The following is a 20,030-nucleotide window of genomic DNA, read 5'->3' as shown; positions in this document are numbered from 1 at the left end:
AAACTATTAAAATTTTACAAATTTCAACAGTTGTTTTGAACTGTTTATTGCGCCCAGTACAATTTGTGATGTAATTCAAATGCAAATTTTTATAAAGATCAAGCAATTTTTAGAAGCAAAATTAATTCATCAATTTCCTTATAATATTAAATTTTCATTTTCACGTAGTTTATACTTATACAGTTTTTGATACATATTTCTTTTGTTTAACAGAAGATAGCACAGAATTTGCAACAGAAGCAGAAAGCGTATCATTGCTGTTACTCCATGCTGTTCTGTTAATTTATAACAGAAATAGAGACTATACGGCCGGAGAATGTTAATAAATAAATAATAATTTCTCATAAATATATAATTTATTATAAATATAAACGATAATATATTATAATATATTATCAAATAAATAATAATATATTTTAATAAAAAAATAATAATTTATTAACATGCTCTGGCTGCATTGTTCGATCTCTGTTGCTACCGAGGTACATCTGGTTTTAATTCTGTCACTGTACGGTAGCTGAAACTGTTATTGTTAATGTTTCTGTAGCAAATATTTCATACTGCGCTTGTGCTATTCTGTTATTTTCGACAACCAAAAGTGGATTTTAACATTCTAAAATATGTTTTTGTGTACTTTTAATAAAAATATTTTATGTATAGAAGTTTTTCCATAATTTATGTTATTCAAGAATACTTCAAAATGCACTTTCTACTGTGGTCAGTAGTTTTAGGTAATTTAAAATTCCAGAATTATTTGGAATACAATTTAGACTAACTAAAATGCTTAAATTTTATATAAATACACATAATAGTTAAAAAATTATTTCGCTTTATGCATAATTTGAGCTGTTACCGTTGCATCACTGCGTCTGCTACTTGAAATCGGGGACTTAACCAAAAAAACACAGATGATAAAGTGTTTTGTAACTTTAGATTTTAAATTTTTCACAATTTTAAATCTAAAAAAAATTCAAAAATTTTGGCAATGATTTTTCGATGTTTTGATTTTTGTAGAGATTTTTCATTTTAGATTTTGCTTTTTTTCAGCGCACTGATTGTTCCATATGTTAATTGTTAGCTACAGTTTTAAATTTTATTATTGTATAATTAAAAAAGAAAATATTCATATAATTTTTGTTGTATTTTCTAATAATTTCGCACTCAATTCGTTCATGTGAAATGGGAGGGACAGTGCTACAAGCACACACACTGCTAATTTGGTGCCAATGCAAAAGCGCAAATGCAAAAACGGTAGCGTTCAAATCAGATGTCTTTGTAGACTTTTTGTTTTTGCGCTTTTACTCAGGCTTGATTTTTTCTAAATATAATGATTTGGTTTGAACGCAGCATTTTTAGCGAAAATTGCAAAACAAAAATCCAATTCGTTTAAATTTTTACAGCTCTACGTTTTCCAAGCGCACGTCAACCCCATACGACGCTTTGTGGCTGAGAGCTTTGTAAAGCTTTCAATGGCGCTTATTACCCAGGCTTAGTGATTTTCTTCTTCTTTTTTACACACCAATTGTATATTTTCATTTGTTTTTTATATGTTCTTTGAATATTCTGCAACTGACGCTAACAAAATGAGCTTGTTTTATTTTTCCATACACGCCAATTATAACGGTTAACCAATTTTTCACAGTTTCAAAATGGTGTATTGCGAATTGAAGGTGAAGTAAGAGTAGAAAGTCATGCATGGTAGAAAATTACGGTAATTTCTTCACTAATTACTATTCGCTATGCATATGTTTAAATGTGTGTATGTATGTATACATAGCGGGCTTTCAACTCACATTAACCATTTTCGAATCTTAAAATATAGTTTTTGAAAAATTTTATAAATTTGTAGCTGTGTAATACATACGTTTGGGAAAGTTTTTTTTTGGTGGTTTAAGGAGCGTTTTAGTACAATGTATGCCTGATTATATGTATATATATTGATAATGGTTTGGGTAGGATTAGGTGGCGGGTGATTGGGAGTTGCATTCAATTGCGTTGATTTTGTTTTTTTTATTTTGGTTTTGTTTTTGGTTATGATTTTGAAATGTACCACTTACGTGCGTGTTTGGTAAATTCCTCAATTAATTCGTCACGATCTCTATTCTTAGGAATATTGCCGACAAAAAGTCGGTGATTGTTAAATGATATCGTAACACCAATCTTTTTGCCTTTCCGAATTTCAAAATCATTTAGCTGGAATTGTCAAAAGTTCACACAAAAAATATTGTATTTTATTTTTTTTTACTAAATAATTTTGTAACTTTTTTATGGGTGGTTGTTGTTTGGGATAGGCGGTTTTTTATCTTTCTAATTATATTAAAAAAAAACACAAATTGTAATTTGAAATTATAAATAGATCCGTAAACGTATATGAGATTCTATAATATATATTTGATTTTGCTTTAGCTCTTGAAGAATCGTGCCAAATACAACTTAATTAAGGTACAAAAACAATTAAAAGTTCCAGAAAAATTCTAATTGTGTTTCAAAGTGATTAAGGAAGGATAATATTTCAAGTAAATTAAATAAATAATGTATGATTATTGTATGTATGTATGTACTCAGAAATTTCAAACAGTCTCAGAGATATACATATATTTCGTACCAAAAAAATTTTAGATAATTAAAATAAAGTGTTAGAAGTAATTTCCACATTTCCTCGCTACTTAAAAACGAACTTCGAATAATACACTTTTTCAAATACACGCTATTTATGCATAAATTGTGAAACGCATACATAATAAATATTAAAGTTTTTTGCTTGTCGTACATACATATGTAGAACTAATAATTTTCTAAGTATTTCAAAATGTTTTTAAATGGATTGATGAAAATTGTATTTTAGTATTTTCACTAATAATTTATTTCAATACTCCAACAAAGGCGAGTACAATCTCAACAGGGCTGCAATGAGCATATTCAAACTAAAATATTGCCAAAAAAATTCATTGCGGCTTTAAAACTTTTAAATTTCGTTGAAATATAAGAAAATTTTTTGCATTACGTACAAAATTATAATAATTTTTAAGTGCTTTTCTAGGCATTACACTAATTCTTTCGTAAAAAATGTCATCAATATCATTGAAATTAACTATAAAATTATATTTTCTTAAAAAAAGTTTCTGAAATATCTTGTAGTAACAAAGTAATTACTAACGTCAGGCGATCAGCATGGCGTATGAGTAACATCACTTCACCTAAGTAATACAAATGCTTCTACTTTTCTTATTGAAAATCGCTATAAAAATGATTACGCTTAAAACATTCTATATATGTATGCATAATTATTAGCAATACAATTTTTAAATAATTTCATAAAAAAAAATTAAAAAATAATTTTGTATTGTATAAATACGAATGCATTATACAAAAGAAAAGACAAAATGAATTGAAGGTGAGCATAATTTTCAGTTAGTAAGGCAAGTTTTCAGTAGTCAAGTTTTATTGAACACTTTTAGTGGAATCAAGTAGATAATTTCACTTTAATTTCCATTGTCATTAGTCACAATTTTTTTGAAAAAGCCAATTAAGCACAAATTTGCTGGTTTTAACGAGAGAAATTGGTTCACCATTTTAAACACGTCTTAGTGCCGATGCAATATTTTTTTTAATAAATCAGCTTATATTTTTTGGTAAAATTTTGCGAACTTTAAAAAGACTCATTCACAGAGAAAACTGCTGAAATTTCAAAGCCTAAGCTTAACTATATAAGATATACGCTAGTTTTAACATCCTGCCGACATTATTCGATATTAGAAAAATTCTAACCACACCTCCTGCCTACTTAAAATTTAATATAAATTTGGTCCACCACCTTCCGCTTACCCTCGTATAACGAATATACACATAAGCTTTCCACCTTTTTGGTATACTTTTTTTATGAATTTATAGGCTCATGAATGTAAAATATAGTTTGGTGCTAAAAATGAAAGAGATCGGTCGGGTCGTTCCCCGCGCTGATATATACTCAATTTATAGACTTTCGAACCTCCTATTGCCGCTACAATTTATTTGTCAATTTATATATTAGCTATTCTAATAAAATTAAGTAGAAATATTCCCCTGAGCATAAAATGATTTGATGATTAAAAAAGTCAGAGCTTGAGGTAGGCTTTCCATACCTGATGTAATGATTTAGGCACCATTGAGTGACTTTTTATGGCTTATATATCGGTCAGTATGTGAAATATATTCACGAAATTAAAAGGACGTGTTTTTATAATCAGAGGGATCGTTGTCAAAATTTGTTAAAATCGCTCAAAATCATTGAATATCCCTCATTTACTGAATGTTATAAATTGTGTGCGCTTTGCTTTAGTTTCTAACGAACATATCGATTAATAATTACAAAAGTAATCGATATTTTTATTAAGAAGAATCGATATTTTTTCTCCTAGCTTTATATGATTGGCTAACAACATTTAATTTCAATGCTTTCTTGCACTAATATAAAGATTTCTGTTAAACAAGTCAACTGCAAGTTTCATACTACTTTTCGGTACTAAATTTTCTATAAAGACAACTATTTGCTTCAAAACCAATATGACTCAAATGGGTTAGAAATTAACGAATATAATGATTATGTACATTAAAATCTTCATTTAAACAGATCTAACCGACTGCTGAAAACTCGAATACTTAATGAAGTATACATATATATATAAATATAATGCTTGTATGTTTGTTTTATGCTAGTTAATATGAACTAAGTTAGGAAGAAAAATTGATGCAAAAATTTTGTAATGATTTTTTTTTTGTATATATATTTTTTTATATATAGAGCATTTCATTTATATTTTTCATAATTTTTTGAGAGTTAATGACTGGAGATATCTTTGTCGTTGCTTAATTTCGTTTGCTTTCTTGCAGTTTTTCGTGGAGTTTCAAAGCTTTCATAAGAAAAAAATGTAAAACTTTAAGCTTTTTTTAGCCGTTTACACAGTGAACGCGCTAAAGTTGCATATGTGTGCGTGTTATGTTATGCAATATGGAGTTTGAGTGGTGCGACACAAAGCCAGTGTGTGTGCGTGAGTATTTAGCTAAAGTGAGGCTTGTGAGCATTCGCCGCATAATTGCCAAGTTGCGTGTGTTTGTATGTACATGTGGCAACGTAGCATATGCATGCTACAATGTGTGAGTGCGCTTTTTTTCTAGTACTTTTTTTTTTAATTTTTTTCTATAATAATTTAAAGCATTTGTGGTGAATTACACACATAAGGTGACTTTGGTTAGGTACGCATTTGAAAAGAGTCTCAGTGGTTTTAGAAAAAAATGTTTATATTACAGGGTGATATTGGACTATAAGTATAACGGTTATTTGAGTTTACGACAATGAGCGCAAGTTGTGATACTCGTGAGTGGTTTTTACGTTTAGTTATGATTGTGTTGATTGATTAAATGCGTTGTGGTGGGATTGAGGGTTAAATAATTTTGATGGGATTTTACTTACTAATATAAATAACAACTTAAATGATCGAAAAAAAATTTGTAGTTTCAACAAAAAACTTAATTGTAACTGACTTTATTTTTTAATGCTCATATCATCTTTTTTTGCTTATTAATTATTTTAATTTATTAATTAAACCCCATTCTTCTTTTGCATATGTTTCATGTATGCATTAGACACATGATCTACACACTCTTATGTAATTAATGTTCGTTTATAAACACCGTTTACGTCGATTACACATTCGCCAATTGGGTGTGAGAGCCAATCTAAAAGCCAATTGGATTTTTGTATTTTACAAGCCAATTAAAGTTGATCGCGTTTGCGATCTCGCTACGCGTATTTATGCGAATTGTAATGGAATTTGTTGTATAATATGCAAAAAAAGTGTATTTAAAATGAATTATTTTATATTTTTTATATATGTATATATATTTTATTGATATACAGATAAATATTTTTGCTATATATAATAATCGATATTTTACTATTATTTGTTATTTACTTTATTTGAAAATATTTTTACAAAACACATATGTATGTTTACATGTACATATATATATATACAATGAACCAAGCGAGCGTACACTCTTAATTTAGTCTATTCTCTATTTTAAGTCAAATTTTGTTAAGGTCACAGCTTAGTTTATGATTATTAGAATTTAATTCTGAGCCAAACTGTAATATAGAAACCTTTTCGAGTTCTTTCGAATATTTACATTAAATAAATAAATTAATTAATTAATTTGAATTATTTAATTTTTTTTACAAATGTTCGACATCTATTATGTACATAGTTTTTAAGAAATTTTTTTGAAATACATTATTGATTTTTTTTTATTGATTTCTCAAGCAAACAATGAACTACTTTTCTTTTTTTTTTCAACTTTTACACTTTTAGCTATTAATTTTCTGTACTATTTGGAATTAAAAATATTACTAGGGATGACTTTTGTGCTTTCAGTAGTCTTATCGAACTTTTAATTCCACAATTGGATTGATTTTGTTGAACAGAAACTTCATAAGTTCCGCAAAAGCATAGGAATTTCGCGATTCAACACTTTGAAGGCGCCTTCTTGTGTTGAAAAATTATATACGGTTGATTAAGGAGAGAATTAAGAAAATATTAGAAGAAAAATATTGAAATTTACTTAGAAGAGTATTCACAATGTAAATAAATGTGAAATCGATACCAATTTTGTACTAAACTTTTATTTTTCCCCCTCAGAACTGATATTTGATAATTTTTTATTTTTATATTTTTAATATTTTTTTTAAATTTTTTTTATTTGAATTTTAATTTTATTTCAACTTCAATTTTAATTTTTGTTTTAATTTAATTTTGTTTATTCAAATTTAAAATTTAAATTTATTTTGAGCTTTAATGTTTCTTAGTTGTTGCAGCTAGAACTCCTCAAAACCGATTATTTATATTTTTTGAACCTAAATTTTTTATATAATTTTTTTTTATTTTTTTCATATTTTTTTGTAATCTAAATTTTTTAAATATGAAACACATTTTTCCATACTTAATATTTTTTTCTTTCTTTTTCTTGCATATTACTGTATCAAATTCCACCACATACGCATATGTACTTACGTTATTTTTAATTTGTTTTTTATACAAGTTAAATTTTAGAAAAAAATTTCATTTTGAATTTACCTGTTAATTTACCAAATTCGTCTAAAATCTCCTCTTTGCCTTTCGACTTGGGTATGTTGCCTACAAATAGGCGCAGGTTCGGTACGCTAATGTTAATTTTTAGACACTTGCCAGGTTTTATTTCGTGATTATCGAGCTGTAGATGGGGAATATGTATACAAATATTTATATGTGTGTTTTTAAGCGTTTGTTGTTGTCATTGTAGTTGTTTTTTAGTTTTTTTTTTTAATTTGTAGTAGTTGTAGTAAATGTAAATGTAATGCGGTTGTAGTTGGTAGGATTTCAATAATAATAACAAACAAGATACGATAAAATAAATAAATAATTATTTAATTAAAAAAATGGTAAAAACAATAAAAAATGATAACAAAAATACTGAGCAGAAATGGTAATACAATAAATTCGTAATGTTCTAATAATAAAACGAAAAATAATAAATTTCAAATAATGCAAATGGAATGAAGAAATGCCATGAAGGGAAGGAGATAAAGTCTTTTTAGATGTGGGGGTAGTAACGATAGGGTTGCGAATAGAAATGAAAAGTAATTTGTACGGAAAAATGGAAATACAATTTGTGTGAAGAAAAAATGCGGATAACGAGAGGGGTGCCAAGAGAAATTAAAACGCAATTTTTTGAAAAAAGTTGGTTAGGATTGCCAAGAGAAATTAATTTTTTTTTAAAGTTGGATAGGTGTTTGAAAAACAAAGTTGTATAGGGTTACCATCAGCATGAAAAATGCAATTTGTTTGAAAAAAATTGGATAGGGTTGCCAAGAGAAATGAAAATGATATTTTTTTTTAATTGGATAGGGTTGCCAATAAAAATTAAAATGCAATTTGTTTGGAAAAAAGTCGGAGTGTTAGACAAGGAAGGCGAGAGTAAATAAAGTGATTCTTTTCTAACATTGGTTGAAAAAAAATCGTAAATAAACTACATAATTTTTTCATAACGGAAATTTCGGGATGTTTGGGAAGAATGTATGTGTGTGTTTTGTAAAGTGCTGAACGTACACAATTACCAGTTCTGTTCGATTTGTATAGCTGAAGAATTTTCAAGTTAGGGTGTTGTTGAGAAGAGTGCCAAAAAAAGTTGTAGATTAATAATATTTTTGCCGAAATCACTTAATTTAACTCTTTTCGTTTAATTATACTTTTTTAACACTTGCGGAAGGCAACATTTCGTTTCGTTTCCAAAGAGAGCATAATTTTGCATTAGGCGATAGTTTGGGAAATTGTGAGGATAAGATAAACAAAAGGGACATTAATAATACATATTCATTATAAGTTGTTACTTTAGTAGAGGACATGCTCGCAATTGAAAAAAATAAAACCAGACAATTTTTTTAGCTAATTAATGAACGGTATTTTTACGTTAAATTCAAGTCTTAATCAATTACCATTTTCGTAGCAATTTAAAGAGGCGGAAGTTGTAAATTAAGCACAGCAATATTACTATTCTAATAGTATGTATGTTTATATGTATGTTTGTATGTACGTAAGGAACTACTTTTAAGAACAAGCTCAAGAAATATATTCAAGTAAACTGGAAGATATGCAAGAGGCAGCAACGTTGATAGGGTACGCAGTTGTTGCAAAGAGGAGAAATCGTTACTACAAAATTTTCGAAGTATATTTTTGGTATATTTTGTATTTTTGTATTTTTGAATTTTGAATTTGTTTCACTTTTAATTTTGAATTTCGTCGCATGTTACACTTTCGCTTTTGGTGTTTTGTTTTCGCCAGTTGTTTGCAGTCGAAACTTGTGTTATGCCCCAAAATACTGCTATTTAATTCATAATTATTTATATGCATAATTATCACAGTCAACGCAAATTTTATGAAATAATTGTAAAAATTATAATTATGAAATTAAAAAAAGTGTATTTATAAAACTACATTAGGGTTAAAAAGTGGATTCGGTAGGGAACAGGCAACTAAACTACTTAAACGGAGGCGGCGAAAAGGTTTTGGTTTGCAGCATTCGAGACTTCTTTTCAAATCGTTTTCTCTTTTTGGGTTGGTTTAGTTGAAAGAGTTTGTTTACTAAACTTTTTTTTTAATATTTAAACTACAAATATAAAATTTGTTTGCTGTTCAACGGTTTTTTGGTTTTTTTTAGGTAGGAGACTTTTAGTGTGTCACTTAATTTTTGGTTGCATCCAATTCACAATATTTGCACGCCTTAATTCTCAAAACAAAATCAATTTACGAAACGTGGCAGTTGATTTCAGGTCTTTTTTGTTGTTGTTTTTTTTTTTTTTTGTAAATAAGAAACAGCATGCAAATGCAAGTAAAAAACTACTACTCGGTATTGTAGATTTGAGAGAACAAAGATTCCAGTAATAAAGTACAACTTAAAAGTACAGTAAAGTACAGAGAGAGAGAACGCGAAAGCAGCTACAAAAATAGTACATACTTAAAGTTTACATAGTACGAGTCAAATAGCTTAGAATATATATGTATAATGTATATAACGGTATAGTAAAAAAATAGAACTTTTACGTATAAATAATTAATGCAGCGTGAGTCGCTAGCGTCGACTCAATTGCATGAAAAATAATTAATCGTTCAAATTCAGTGTGGCCGGAAGTTAGATACATAGTGTACCTTTCTGCATTCGTTTTTTGTTTTTGGTTTTTTTTTTGACAATTTTGTTTGCGCATTTTTTGTCACGTGAATTTCGAAGCATAATTTTGTTTGGTCTCGGTCTAAAGAAATGTATTTTGTGCCTAAAATTATACTATTGAAAAGAAATTATAGTTGAATCGATTAAAGCGTTTTCTTTCTAGTTTTGTTTTTCATATACATATATATGTATATAAAATACAATAAATAAATCAATAAGTATATATGTACGTATGTATAAATAGTAAATATACTGCTTGCTAAATATATAAGCTTTTTGTAAACGCAACAACTCTTATGAAAGCGTTCGCCAACAAAATAATCTGCATATTTTTTCTGAAGTAAGTTTTTAATTTGGAATTATTGTTAAGGAGATGAATGAATTTCAAACTACCTGTCGTACGGCATTTGAAGCCGCTTCACGCGTCGTGAAGGTAACAAATGCATATCCACGATTTGTACCCGTCATCGGATCCATCATAAGTCTAAGGTCCCATATTGTACCGCATTCCTCAAATAACGGTATAATTTCATCCTCAAACATATCTTTTGGAATTTTCCCACAGAAAACTTCGCAGCCATTGCCGGGTGTCGGACCATCCCAATTGGGTGGTGGGCCGCCATATTTGCGTTGACCTGCAAGAGAAATACACAAAAAATAAAATCAGTTTCCAACACTAACGAACTAAAATATAATTACCAGTGGTCACATCTAAGGAGTAGCCAGTTCTTTCGAGTATTTTCTTGATTTTCTCCTCATCCGGTCCCTTCACTTGAACTGTGGTCGCTGGCGTTGGCACTCCCTGTTGGCTGGCGCGGCTTTTTTGTCTATAGGTTTTCATAACACCACATAAATACGCAGACTTATTCGATACATGTTCCAAATTTGATTCGAGGAACTGACTCAATACATTCAAGGCACCATCAACCGGAAACTCTTTAAGCGCATCTAGCGCGCGTTCGTCCAATTCCACATGCGCTAATTTACCTGTTTTGTAAATATCATCTAGTTTGCCGGCAACCTAACAAGTGAGAAAAAAGTGCAGCAAAATGTTAGCGTGAGGTTAGTAACTAATTAAAAAAATTATGCAAAAATAAGTATTCCTTATTCAGGAGCCGTGAACATTTGGTCTTAAAAAAAATTTTTCCCGGGTTAAAGAAATAATATATATTATTATTTAATTTAAAAAAAATATTTTTTCCTCTTTTTTTTGTTTTTTTTTTTGTATATATTGCCTTAATACACTCACAATACTTCAATTTGTTGCCTAAAAGTATGCAAGACTTTTTTTTCAAAATTATTTTATTAGACTATTTTCGCAAAATCATGGTCAATTTTGTAATATATGTATATAATTATAATTCAAGCACGGCTGAACCGATTTGGCTGAAAACTGCCTAAGAGCTAGCTTAGAGTCAAGTGACCGAAAAAGATTACTTTTGATTATTGATCGATGAGTGCTCGGCAACAACGCAATAAAGATATGATGCTAGACTCAAATTACATGCCAGCGGATATTAGACGCGGGATTAGATCTATACTCCTTTTCGACTTTTCTTTTCTCAATTTTTATTATTTTTACACTTTTGTAATCTGCTTTACTCACTTTTTTATCTAAGCCATATTCCAAGAGTTTTGGATAATCTTCTGTTCTTTCACCATCGCCGCGATCTTCTGATTTTTGGTTGATGTCATCTACCAGTTCGCCATTGCCTTCCGCCATTTCTATAAAGATAACAAAAATAACATTAAAATTATTTATTTATAAAATTTTAATCTAAAATATTTTCAAAAAAAAAATTAAAAATTAAAAAAAAATATTTTCGATAATATTAAAAAAAAAAAATTCTTAATAATAATAATAATAATAATAAATAATAAAATAAAATATATTTAAAAAAAAATATTTTTCTTAATAAATAAATATTAATATTTAATATTTTCTTAATTTTTCTTAATAAATATTTTTTAAATTTAAAATTATTTCTTTGAATTTTTTTTGTTAAATTTTTTTTTTAACAAATGTTTATTGTTATTATTTTTTTAAATTTATATTAATAATTTTTTTATTAAAAAAATATTTATTTAAGTTTAACATTCTTTTAATATATTTTTTTAAATACTTATTTTTTAATAAAAAATTTTAATAAACAACTTTTTTAATAAAAAATTTTTATTATTTACATTTTTAATTTTTAAGTTATATTTCTCGTTGCGTATATGTTAGTCTCAAATCTGGAAAATAGTTTTTCTTATTCATAATAATATTATAATTTTCCATTAAAAAAATTGTATACAAAAATTTTACTTTTGATTGTAACGCTTTCTTTTTATAAAGAAAATTAATTGCTCATCTTCGCTTGAGTTTATTGAACTGACACCTAAATAAAATGACACGAAATTCGCAAAACTACACACTTACATACATACTCACAGAAAATAAATAAAAAATAAATAAACTCGACACGTGAACGCGCAAAGTTTGCAAAAAACGTAAGAAATCATGAATTATGCGTAGCGTCTCCACGGAAGTCAGCGCTCACACATAACTAAATATTCACGTACATATGTGTGTAAAAGTAGAGCACGCTATCACTAACGCCAGATCAACCACTTGCAAATCAACGCACGCCGGCGAAACGCTCTCCGCCACCTACTACAAATACGCTGCAAGCCGGCCTCCCACCTTTCACACACTCTCTCTGCGCAGCAAACTTAGTATAGTATTAGTAACTGATGATCGACGTGCGTCTCGCTATGCGTAAACGCCGCAAGATTGCGGAAACGCTGGTAAAATTTACCTTGAGCGGAGTTCAATGAACGCTAAATAGGTTGACGCACGCATCGACGCACATTCTGTGCGTTTCGCACAAATTCGCAATTTGCAAAAATTTCCTAGCAACAAAGCAGGAGTGCAAATTCCGCCAACACACACACACTCCAGCAACTCGCACTATTGACTATTTGACTAGCTCTCTGCATAGAGATAAAGAGTGTGAGAGAGAGAGAACGCGCGTGCGTGAGCGCATGTCGGCGCTGCGCATAGAAAATAGTTAACAAAACAAAAGAAAAAACGCAAAGCGAATAACAAAAATGATAAATTTGGCAAATTCGCGAAAATTGCGCGTACAAAGTGCGTTGACACCGGCCGGTAGGCTTTGGGTCGCCACTACATTCGTTTTTGGTGCGTTTGCTTTTGCTTCTTCTAATTTCACTGTGCGTGCCTTTGCCGGCAATAATGAGTGTGTGTCGCTCTGCTAATGAACGCGCGCTGAACGCTAATGTTTGTTGAGCATATATGTACATATGTACATACATATAAACATAAAATGTAAAATGCGTGCTGGCAGCTGCTAGCTGCATGTATCTGTGCGTATTTGGAATAATACAAAACATACAAACGTATTAGCTTTTAACTATGCTCTCGAGCACAATAGGCTCAATAGACTGACCGGCAGTGAGAAACACCAGCTGCACTGTGTTGCGTATACGCCACCAACACTGCGGTCCACCCACGCATACACACACACGCGCGCACAAAGCGTGCTATTAGCACAGCTGCTTGTTCGATTCACCAATATCATGCTGTCATTCATATCACCGCCGTTTCGCAGGCTTTATTTTGCGCATTCCTTTGTCTTGCCAGCTAATGACCGGCTGCCGGCTGAATTGTACATGTGTACAACGAATATATGAATATATAAAGTCTATGAAGTTTACAAATATGTCAAACGTGCATATGTATGTATATAAAAATAAGTGGCAATATTAGTATTTCTTGTTAAATTTGTGAAGTATTTTTTTTGTTATGACCTTTTGGTATAAACAAATAATGCATACATTTCTAAGCATCTGGAGCACTAACCTTCCTACTTTATAAATGGTGAAGAATTATTTTTTTATTTTTATATGGTACAGATTCATACATACATACATATATAAACTCATATTCATATATATGTACATTTTATACATATTTATTGCCACTCTATTATACCTGATCGCCCCTTTTTCGAAATCGTTGAGTATAAAAGCAACACCAAACACTTTCGCGACTATTCTCTACTTTTCTATTTATTCCCTACTTTTCTGACACAATTAAAGCAGACCTTGTTCCTCCTACATGTATTATTATTTTTTTATTCTTTTGGTGATTTGTTGTTATTTCTTTAATCTGTAGGGCAAACATAAGCTTCGGAGATTAGAGCCTTGAGCAATTAGCTTGTATTTAGTATAGTTAAGTCGGTGCAAAGTTGTTGTAGCACTGTTCTAAAATGCAACTGATAAGAAGTTGACAAGCAGACAACTTTTGTAAACAAAAGAAGTGTTAATCTCTTTAACTGAGTATAAATTGTGTACATAAAGCACACAATGCATTTAATTTGCATGTAAACTATGTAATACTATATATCGTCACCTAAAATGCAAAATAATGTAACTTTATTTTTCATAAGTTTACAGGCGAAGGAAAAACGATATAATAGAAGCCACGCATATTGAAACAAAATTTATGTTTTGGTTATAAAATGGTTATATATTGGTTAAATTTTGGGTATTTCATGACCAATAAAATGATTATATATTGGTTATATATTGAGAGTATTTATTAACTCTTGCATACATAATATGATATAGTGAATCGTAAGCAATAAAAAAAGCTCAATTTCGATTTTTTGGAAATACTTAAATTTTTATAAAAAACTTGAAAATAAACTTCTTGCTGAATGCTTAAAAATTAAATTTTTATATCCATATATCTATAATATTTTCAGCAACATTTCAAAGCAATTGTTCATAACTTTTTTCATATTTAAAATATAATGAAAAAACGGAAAATATTATTTTTAGGTTTTTATTTGTAATTTTCATTCTCTTAATTTTTTTTCTACAACAAGCAATATTTGAGATAAATTAGTTAAGACCCAACATTGACATTGAAAGGCACACTAAATTTCTTTCCAAAATGTGATAAATTTAGGTGAATGATGACGTCCTTATATTCGTAGTTAGTATACATACATACATACATACATACATGTATATACACATAGATAACTGTAGCAAACAAACGTAATTGATAAATTTATATATGTATGTAAAGAATTAACTGCTCAAAGCTAACGTAACTGATTAAGTTGTTACGTACCAGTTGGAAGATAACAAGAATCAGCGTTCTGAGTTGCCAGGTAGAAACAGCGAACTATTCAGTGCTCTGCAGCATGAAAGCGAATTTCGCGAAAAAAATATTTTTGTTGTTTTTTATTAAACTTGTTTAAACTGGGTTAGCGGTGCAAATAAATTTAGACCACATAAATAATTTTTTGAAAAAATCTTAATCAGCTGCTTTATGTATATGACAAGCGGGTTTTTGTGTGTGGGCATGTATGAAGGGGCATTAGTTATACAAATATACTGGCAATTAGTTTTTGATGTGTAGCCAAAGCGACGCGTGAACACGCTGCTGCCATTTGAGTAACGTATAAATACATAGTATATCGAAGATACCGTAGGTGCAACGAATAATGGTACGCATTTTATTAATTTATTTTGGTTTTTAATTTGTTTTTTTTTTGTATTAGTATTAAATATTTGTATTTTTTTTAATTATAAATTTTTGTAAAATACAAAGGGTGCTTTTCCATATTTATATATTTATTTTTATAATTTTGATTATTTTTGTATATACATACATATGTATGTATGCAAATATTTTTTTTTTTAATTTTTTTTGCTAACGAAATCGATATATTTTTGTATTTTCAATTATGGATTTTTAAAATATTTTTTGGTTTAACCTTTTAATTTTTATAATTTTGCATTTTTAACATTATGATTTTATTTTATTTATAATTTTTTTATATAAAAAATTGAAATTTATACATGAAATTTTTGAATTTGAAATTTATACATTGAAATTTATACATATATTATTTATTTTTTTATATTTGATTATGTATTTCTTTTGTTTAATTATTTAATTTTTAATATTATGGTTTTTTATTGTTGTTTTTTATATAACTTTATATTTTTGTACATTTAATTATGGATTTTTTTTTAATTTTCCTTAATTTTGTTTTTTAGTTATTTAGTTTTTATAATTTGACATAACTTTTAACATTATGATTGTTTTTTTATTTACTTTTTAATAATTTTGCTACTGAAATATATTATATATTTTTGGTATATTTTTTATATTTAGTTACGTATTTTTTAACATTTTACTTTATTTTTTTGGTTTAACTATTTAATTTGTATAATTTGGCATGCAATTTTTAATGCTATGATTTTTTTTCAATTTTTTATATTATTATGTTTTTTTTATATATTTTTGATGTTCTTTTTTTTTGTGTTGGTATATTAAATTATGTATTTTTTTAATTGTATGTATTTTTTTTTAATTTTACTTTATTTTTTGATTTAATAATGTAATTCTTATAATTTGGCATGTTTTTTGTTTTATGATTTTTTTTATTATTTTGTATACATATTTTTTTCAATAAACAACAATCGTGTATCATAACTTGGCAAACCAACTGTACGGCAAGCGTGCATGTGCATATGTATGTATATGTATATAAATATATTTTTATGAATATATACATATTTTACTTAAATATCGAAATAAATGGAGGTAGAACGATGTTTGCTAGCTTGCTAGCCATAGAATTTAACAGCTTTGTGCAAACACGAATAATAGAAAAGTGCCAACTGTCGCCGCAGCTTGCTCCGCATCGCATACAACAAGCACACTTACATACATATCTACATATGTATATACTACGTACACTTTTTACGAGTTTGGCAATTTTATTTGTATTTACTTATTGTTTAATTTGAATTTTTTTCTTTGCTGCTTTTTGAATTTTGTGTGTGTTATTTTTGTAGCATTTTTTGCACTTTCCTTTTTACTTTTGTATTTTAGCAAATTTTTGCGGTGAGTGGGTTCAAACAATGTTCAACAAATGTTGCTAAAATACATAGAGTGTGTATCTAAGCGTCACGTCTCGCTCTTTTGCTCCTCTTCCGCTTGCTTTTAGTATAATTGTGCTAGCACTGCTTATGCGAATTCACGTTTCACATAATATGTACATATGTATGTTTGCATTTATCTCTGCTCATAAAGAATGTGCAAATTCTAAAGTAGAGAAATCTCAAAAAAAAAAAAAAAAAAAAGAAAAAAAAATACAATGATCAGCTAACGGGTAAGTTTATTTATTTTTTTTTTTGGTTTATTTGCTCTTTTGTGTATACCTATTTAAGTCATTTTATATATATGTTCGGATGTATATATGTGTGTACAATTGATGTATTGATGAGGCGATAAGATATTCAAATCAGAGAGCAACGCTCATAAACATACATACATACTATTTATATATGTATGTATGTAAGCATGTACATTTTAAAATTAGTCAAAATGTTTGCTCGACACACTTTTGAGTATTTCGTACGCTACAAACGTTGGCAAACGTTTTTTCATGACTAATTTATCTGTCAAAGAATTCAATTGGCTTTCTTTGTCCTTGGCAGCGCGCATAAAAAATGCAAAAGCTTTTTGTTGATCAGCTCGTTAGAAGTTCTCTTTAATACTCAACAGAGATACATACATATGTACATATTATATGTGCTCATATCCACTGCAAAGGGGACCAAGTAGCGAATAATGAATAAATAAATACAACAAAATACAGCAACAAAAAGGAATGCGAACAAACTTCGCACGTGTTTGCACACAAATGAGCCAAAGCATATTCAAATTTGCAAACTCAAATAAAAATTCGAAAATATTTTTGTTTTATTTTTGTATTTTATTGTAATATGCTCTCTTGCCAACTAAAACTCGCAACAAACTAAGGGTATATACACATATCTATATATACATATGTATATATACCCATGTACATATGTGTGTACATATAGCTTAGAGTTTGTGCAAAGTGCGCCATTCGCTATAAATTTTCATCGTTTAAAATATGTATAAAAAATAATGAAAATAAAACACCAAAATAGTAGCATACTTAACAAATTCTTAATAGAAAGACAGTTGTACGCTCAGCAGAAGCATTGTCAATAAAGATTGCGTAATGTTAAACATTAATTAAATTAAAAACCAGCATAGACATTTATTGTTAGAAAGGGAATAAGAAATGAGAGTACGTTTTAAGCAATAGAAATATTTTCATATTTATATTAAATATTTATATTAAATGTATATATATATAATTTATAATAAATTGTTTTAATATTAACTGTATTTGTTTTTCTGTTTGGCATTGAACTTCATTCGGATTATCGTTTTTGTTGTCTTTTTATTTTTATCAGCTGCCTCCATTGCGACGGGTGAGAAATATTAAAAATAGCGCCAAGCAAAGGTAATAAAATAAATGGCAGCCAAAGTGAAAGATGCATAAATGTTTATACATATATACATATATGTATACATAAATTAATTATTATCTTTCAAAAATAATAATTATGCAGAATGTTCCACAACAGGATTTTTATAATTTTTAAAAATAATAAATTGGTTTTTATACATTTATATACAATATATATTATATATGTATTGTAAAAAATATAAAATTCTTGTTGGAACATTTTGTTAAATTATCATTTTTGAAAGATAATAATTAATATTATATATTTAAAATGATTAATTATTAAGTTTTGAGTTAATATTTCAATTTCAAATGGAAAAGTAAATATTTTTAGCAAATTTTGAAACATTAATTAACCAGTAACGCGATATTTGAGCTACAACTTTGCGTAGAACATCGAAATATGTACATATGTATATACATATGCATATAAATACATGATTAATTGATTTTTAGCTAGACAGAAATTTTAATACAGAATATAAATGGTGTGTACAATTTATTAACTGCTTTAAAGAATGTCAGGAAATAATAAAAGTTAAGGAAATATATTTTTAAAGAAATAATATGTTAATTTATGGGATTGTTATTAGAAAAAAATTAAACACCATGAAATTTTTTTATTTATTTTTATTTTTATTATTTATGTATTTTTTTATACATTTTATTATATTTTAAATATTAAAAAAAAAAATATTTTAAACTGCCTAAATTTTTTTTATTTGTTTTTATTAATTATATATTTTTTTATACATTTTATTCTATTATTAATTTTTTTCTTAAATATTTTTTATACTTTTATTGTTATATGTTACACTTTTTATAATTTACTTGTTGTGTCATTATTCTTTAAATTTTAAAAATATAAGACCCCCAATCTTGTGATCTTTTGTTAGTTGTTGAAGTAGAGTTGTGAATATCAAATATTTGCTTAAGTGTTGCCTAAATTTTGGCGCCAACACCATTAATAAACAGAAGTCTGGTTTGAAATACGCTGTGAAATAGTATAAACTAGAGGGAAAGGTGTTATATAATTATGAAATAGAAGATCATTCGAAATATTTTTCTTGAGAACAGATTGTTTTAAAATGAAACATAGCAAATTAAGTATTTTTTGAGCCGAATTTATATATGTATGTATGTATGTATATGTATATGTATGTATGTGTAACTAGGTATATAATTCATAAATTTTTGTTTTTTTTTTGTAAAAATTTACAAACATTTTTGCATACTTTTTGTATCCAACTGAACTTTTCACACTAACTTTTCTTCTTTCCATTAAATATACACAAACGCATACTTTTTCATCCTTCTGGGACATATTCACATCCCATGCATAAATATCTATTAGTTAAATACTCAAGGTCTTTAAAGCGTGAATTTAGTGAAATTCACTAAATCTTCCATGTGGATAACCGCATTGTGCTACTTTGCGCTTTTCCAAAAACTTTGCGCATAAAATGTTTGCAACTGCAATTTAAATCCATTTTATGCCGCAAAAGTGCATTCTACTTATGTATGCAACTACATATAAATATATTATATACATGTGTTCATTTAAGTGTGTAAGTGCAATGAAGCTTGACAGTTTACATGGACACACGTTGCAAGCTTTGCCAGTAGCAATTTCATTCATTAATTATTCAAAACATGACTCAAAGTACACTCACACGCACGCACACACACAAAATTTAAGTGTATTAAGTAAATATATGCAGAAAATGCGGAGAGTGTGGGAATGCAAAATATTGCAACGCATAGTTTTGGCATGTCGCTAAATATATCTGTATTTAGTATATGTATATCTACCTATGTATGTACACACATACTTGCATAAAATCACAATACAATAGCAAATAACAATTGCGCCAAGCCCAGTAGGGCTGCCCGAAGCATTATAACAGTGTGCTATGT

General features: G+C 28.1%; 1 protein-coding gene across 17 annotated transcripts in view; it reads right to left on the bottom strand.

The window, feature by feature from the left end:
* The window catches only part of LOC126755256 (heterogeneous nuclear ribonucleoprotein R), a 148,503-nt gene that overhangs the window by 29,696 nt on the left and 98,777 nt on the right, over positions 1-20,030 (bottom strand). For 13 of the 17 annotated variants that reach the window (XM_050467714.1, XM_050467686.1, XM_050467723.1 and 10 more), the window contains exons 2-5: positions 11,342-11,460; positions 10,435-10,756; positions 10,129-10,370; positions 2,058-2,193 (exon numbers count right to left, since the gene is read on the bottom strand). In XM_050467714.1, the coding sequence (XP_050323671.1) occupies positions 2,058-2,193; positions 10,129-10,370; positions 10,435-10,756; positions 11,342-11,460 (819 nt within the window). Of the gene's footprint in view, positions 1-2,057; positions 2,194-7,109; positions 7,246-10,128; positions 10,371-10,434; positions 10,757-11,341; positions 11,461-20,030 lie in introns of all 17 variants that reach the window. The other 4 variants (XM_050467697.1, XM_050467706.1, XM_050467757.1 and 1 more) reach the window with 1 other exon arrangement.

This window comes from Bactrocera neohumeralis, chromosome 2 (assembly GCF_024586455.1).
Source record: "Bactrocera neohumeralis isolate Rockhampton chromosome 2, APGP_CSIRO_Bneo_wtdbg2-racon-allhic-juicebox.fasta_v2, whole genome shotgun sequence".
Taxonomy (NCBI): Eukaryota; Metazoa; Arthropoda; class Insecta; order Diptera; family Tephritidae; genus Bactrocera; species Bactrocera neohumeralis.
The sequence above is the reverse complement of the archived record's forward strand: the minus strand, read 5'-3'. Positions and strand labels throughout refer to the sequence as shown.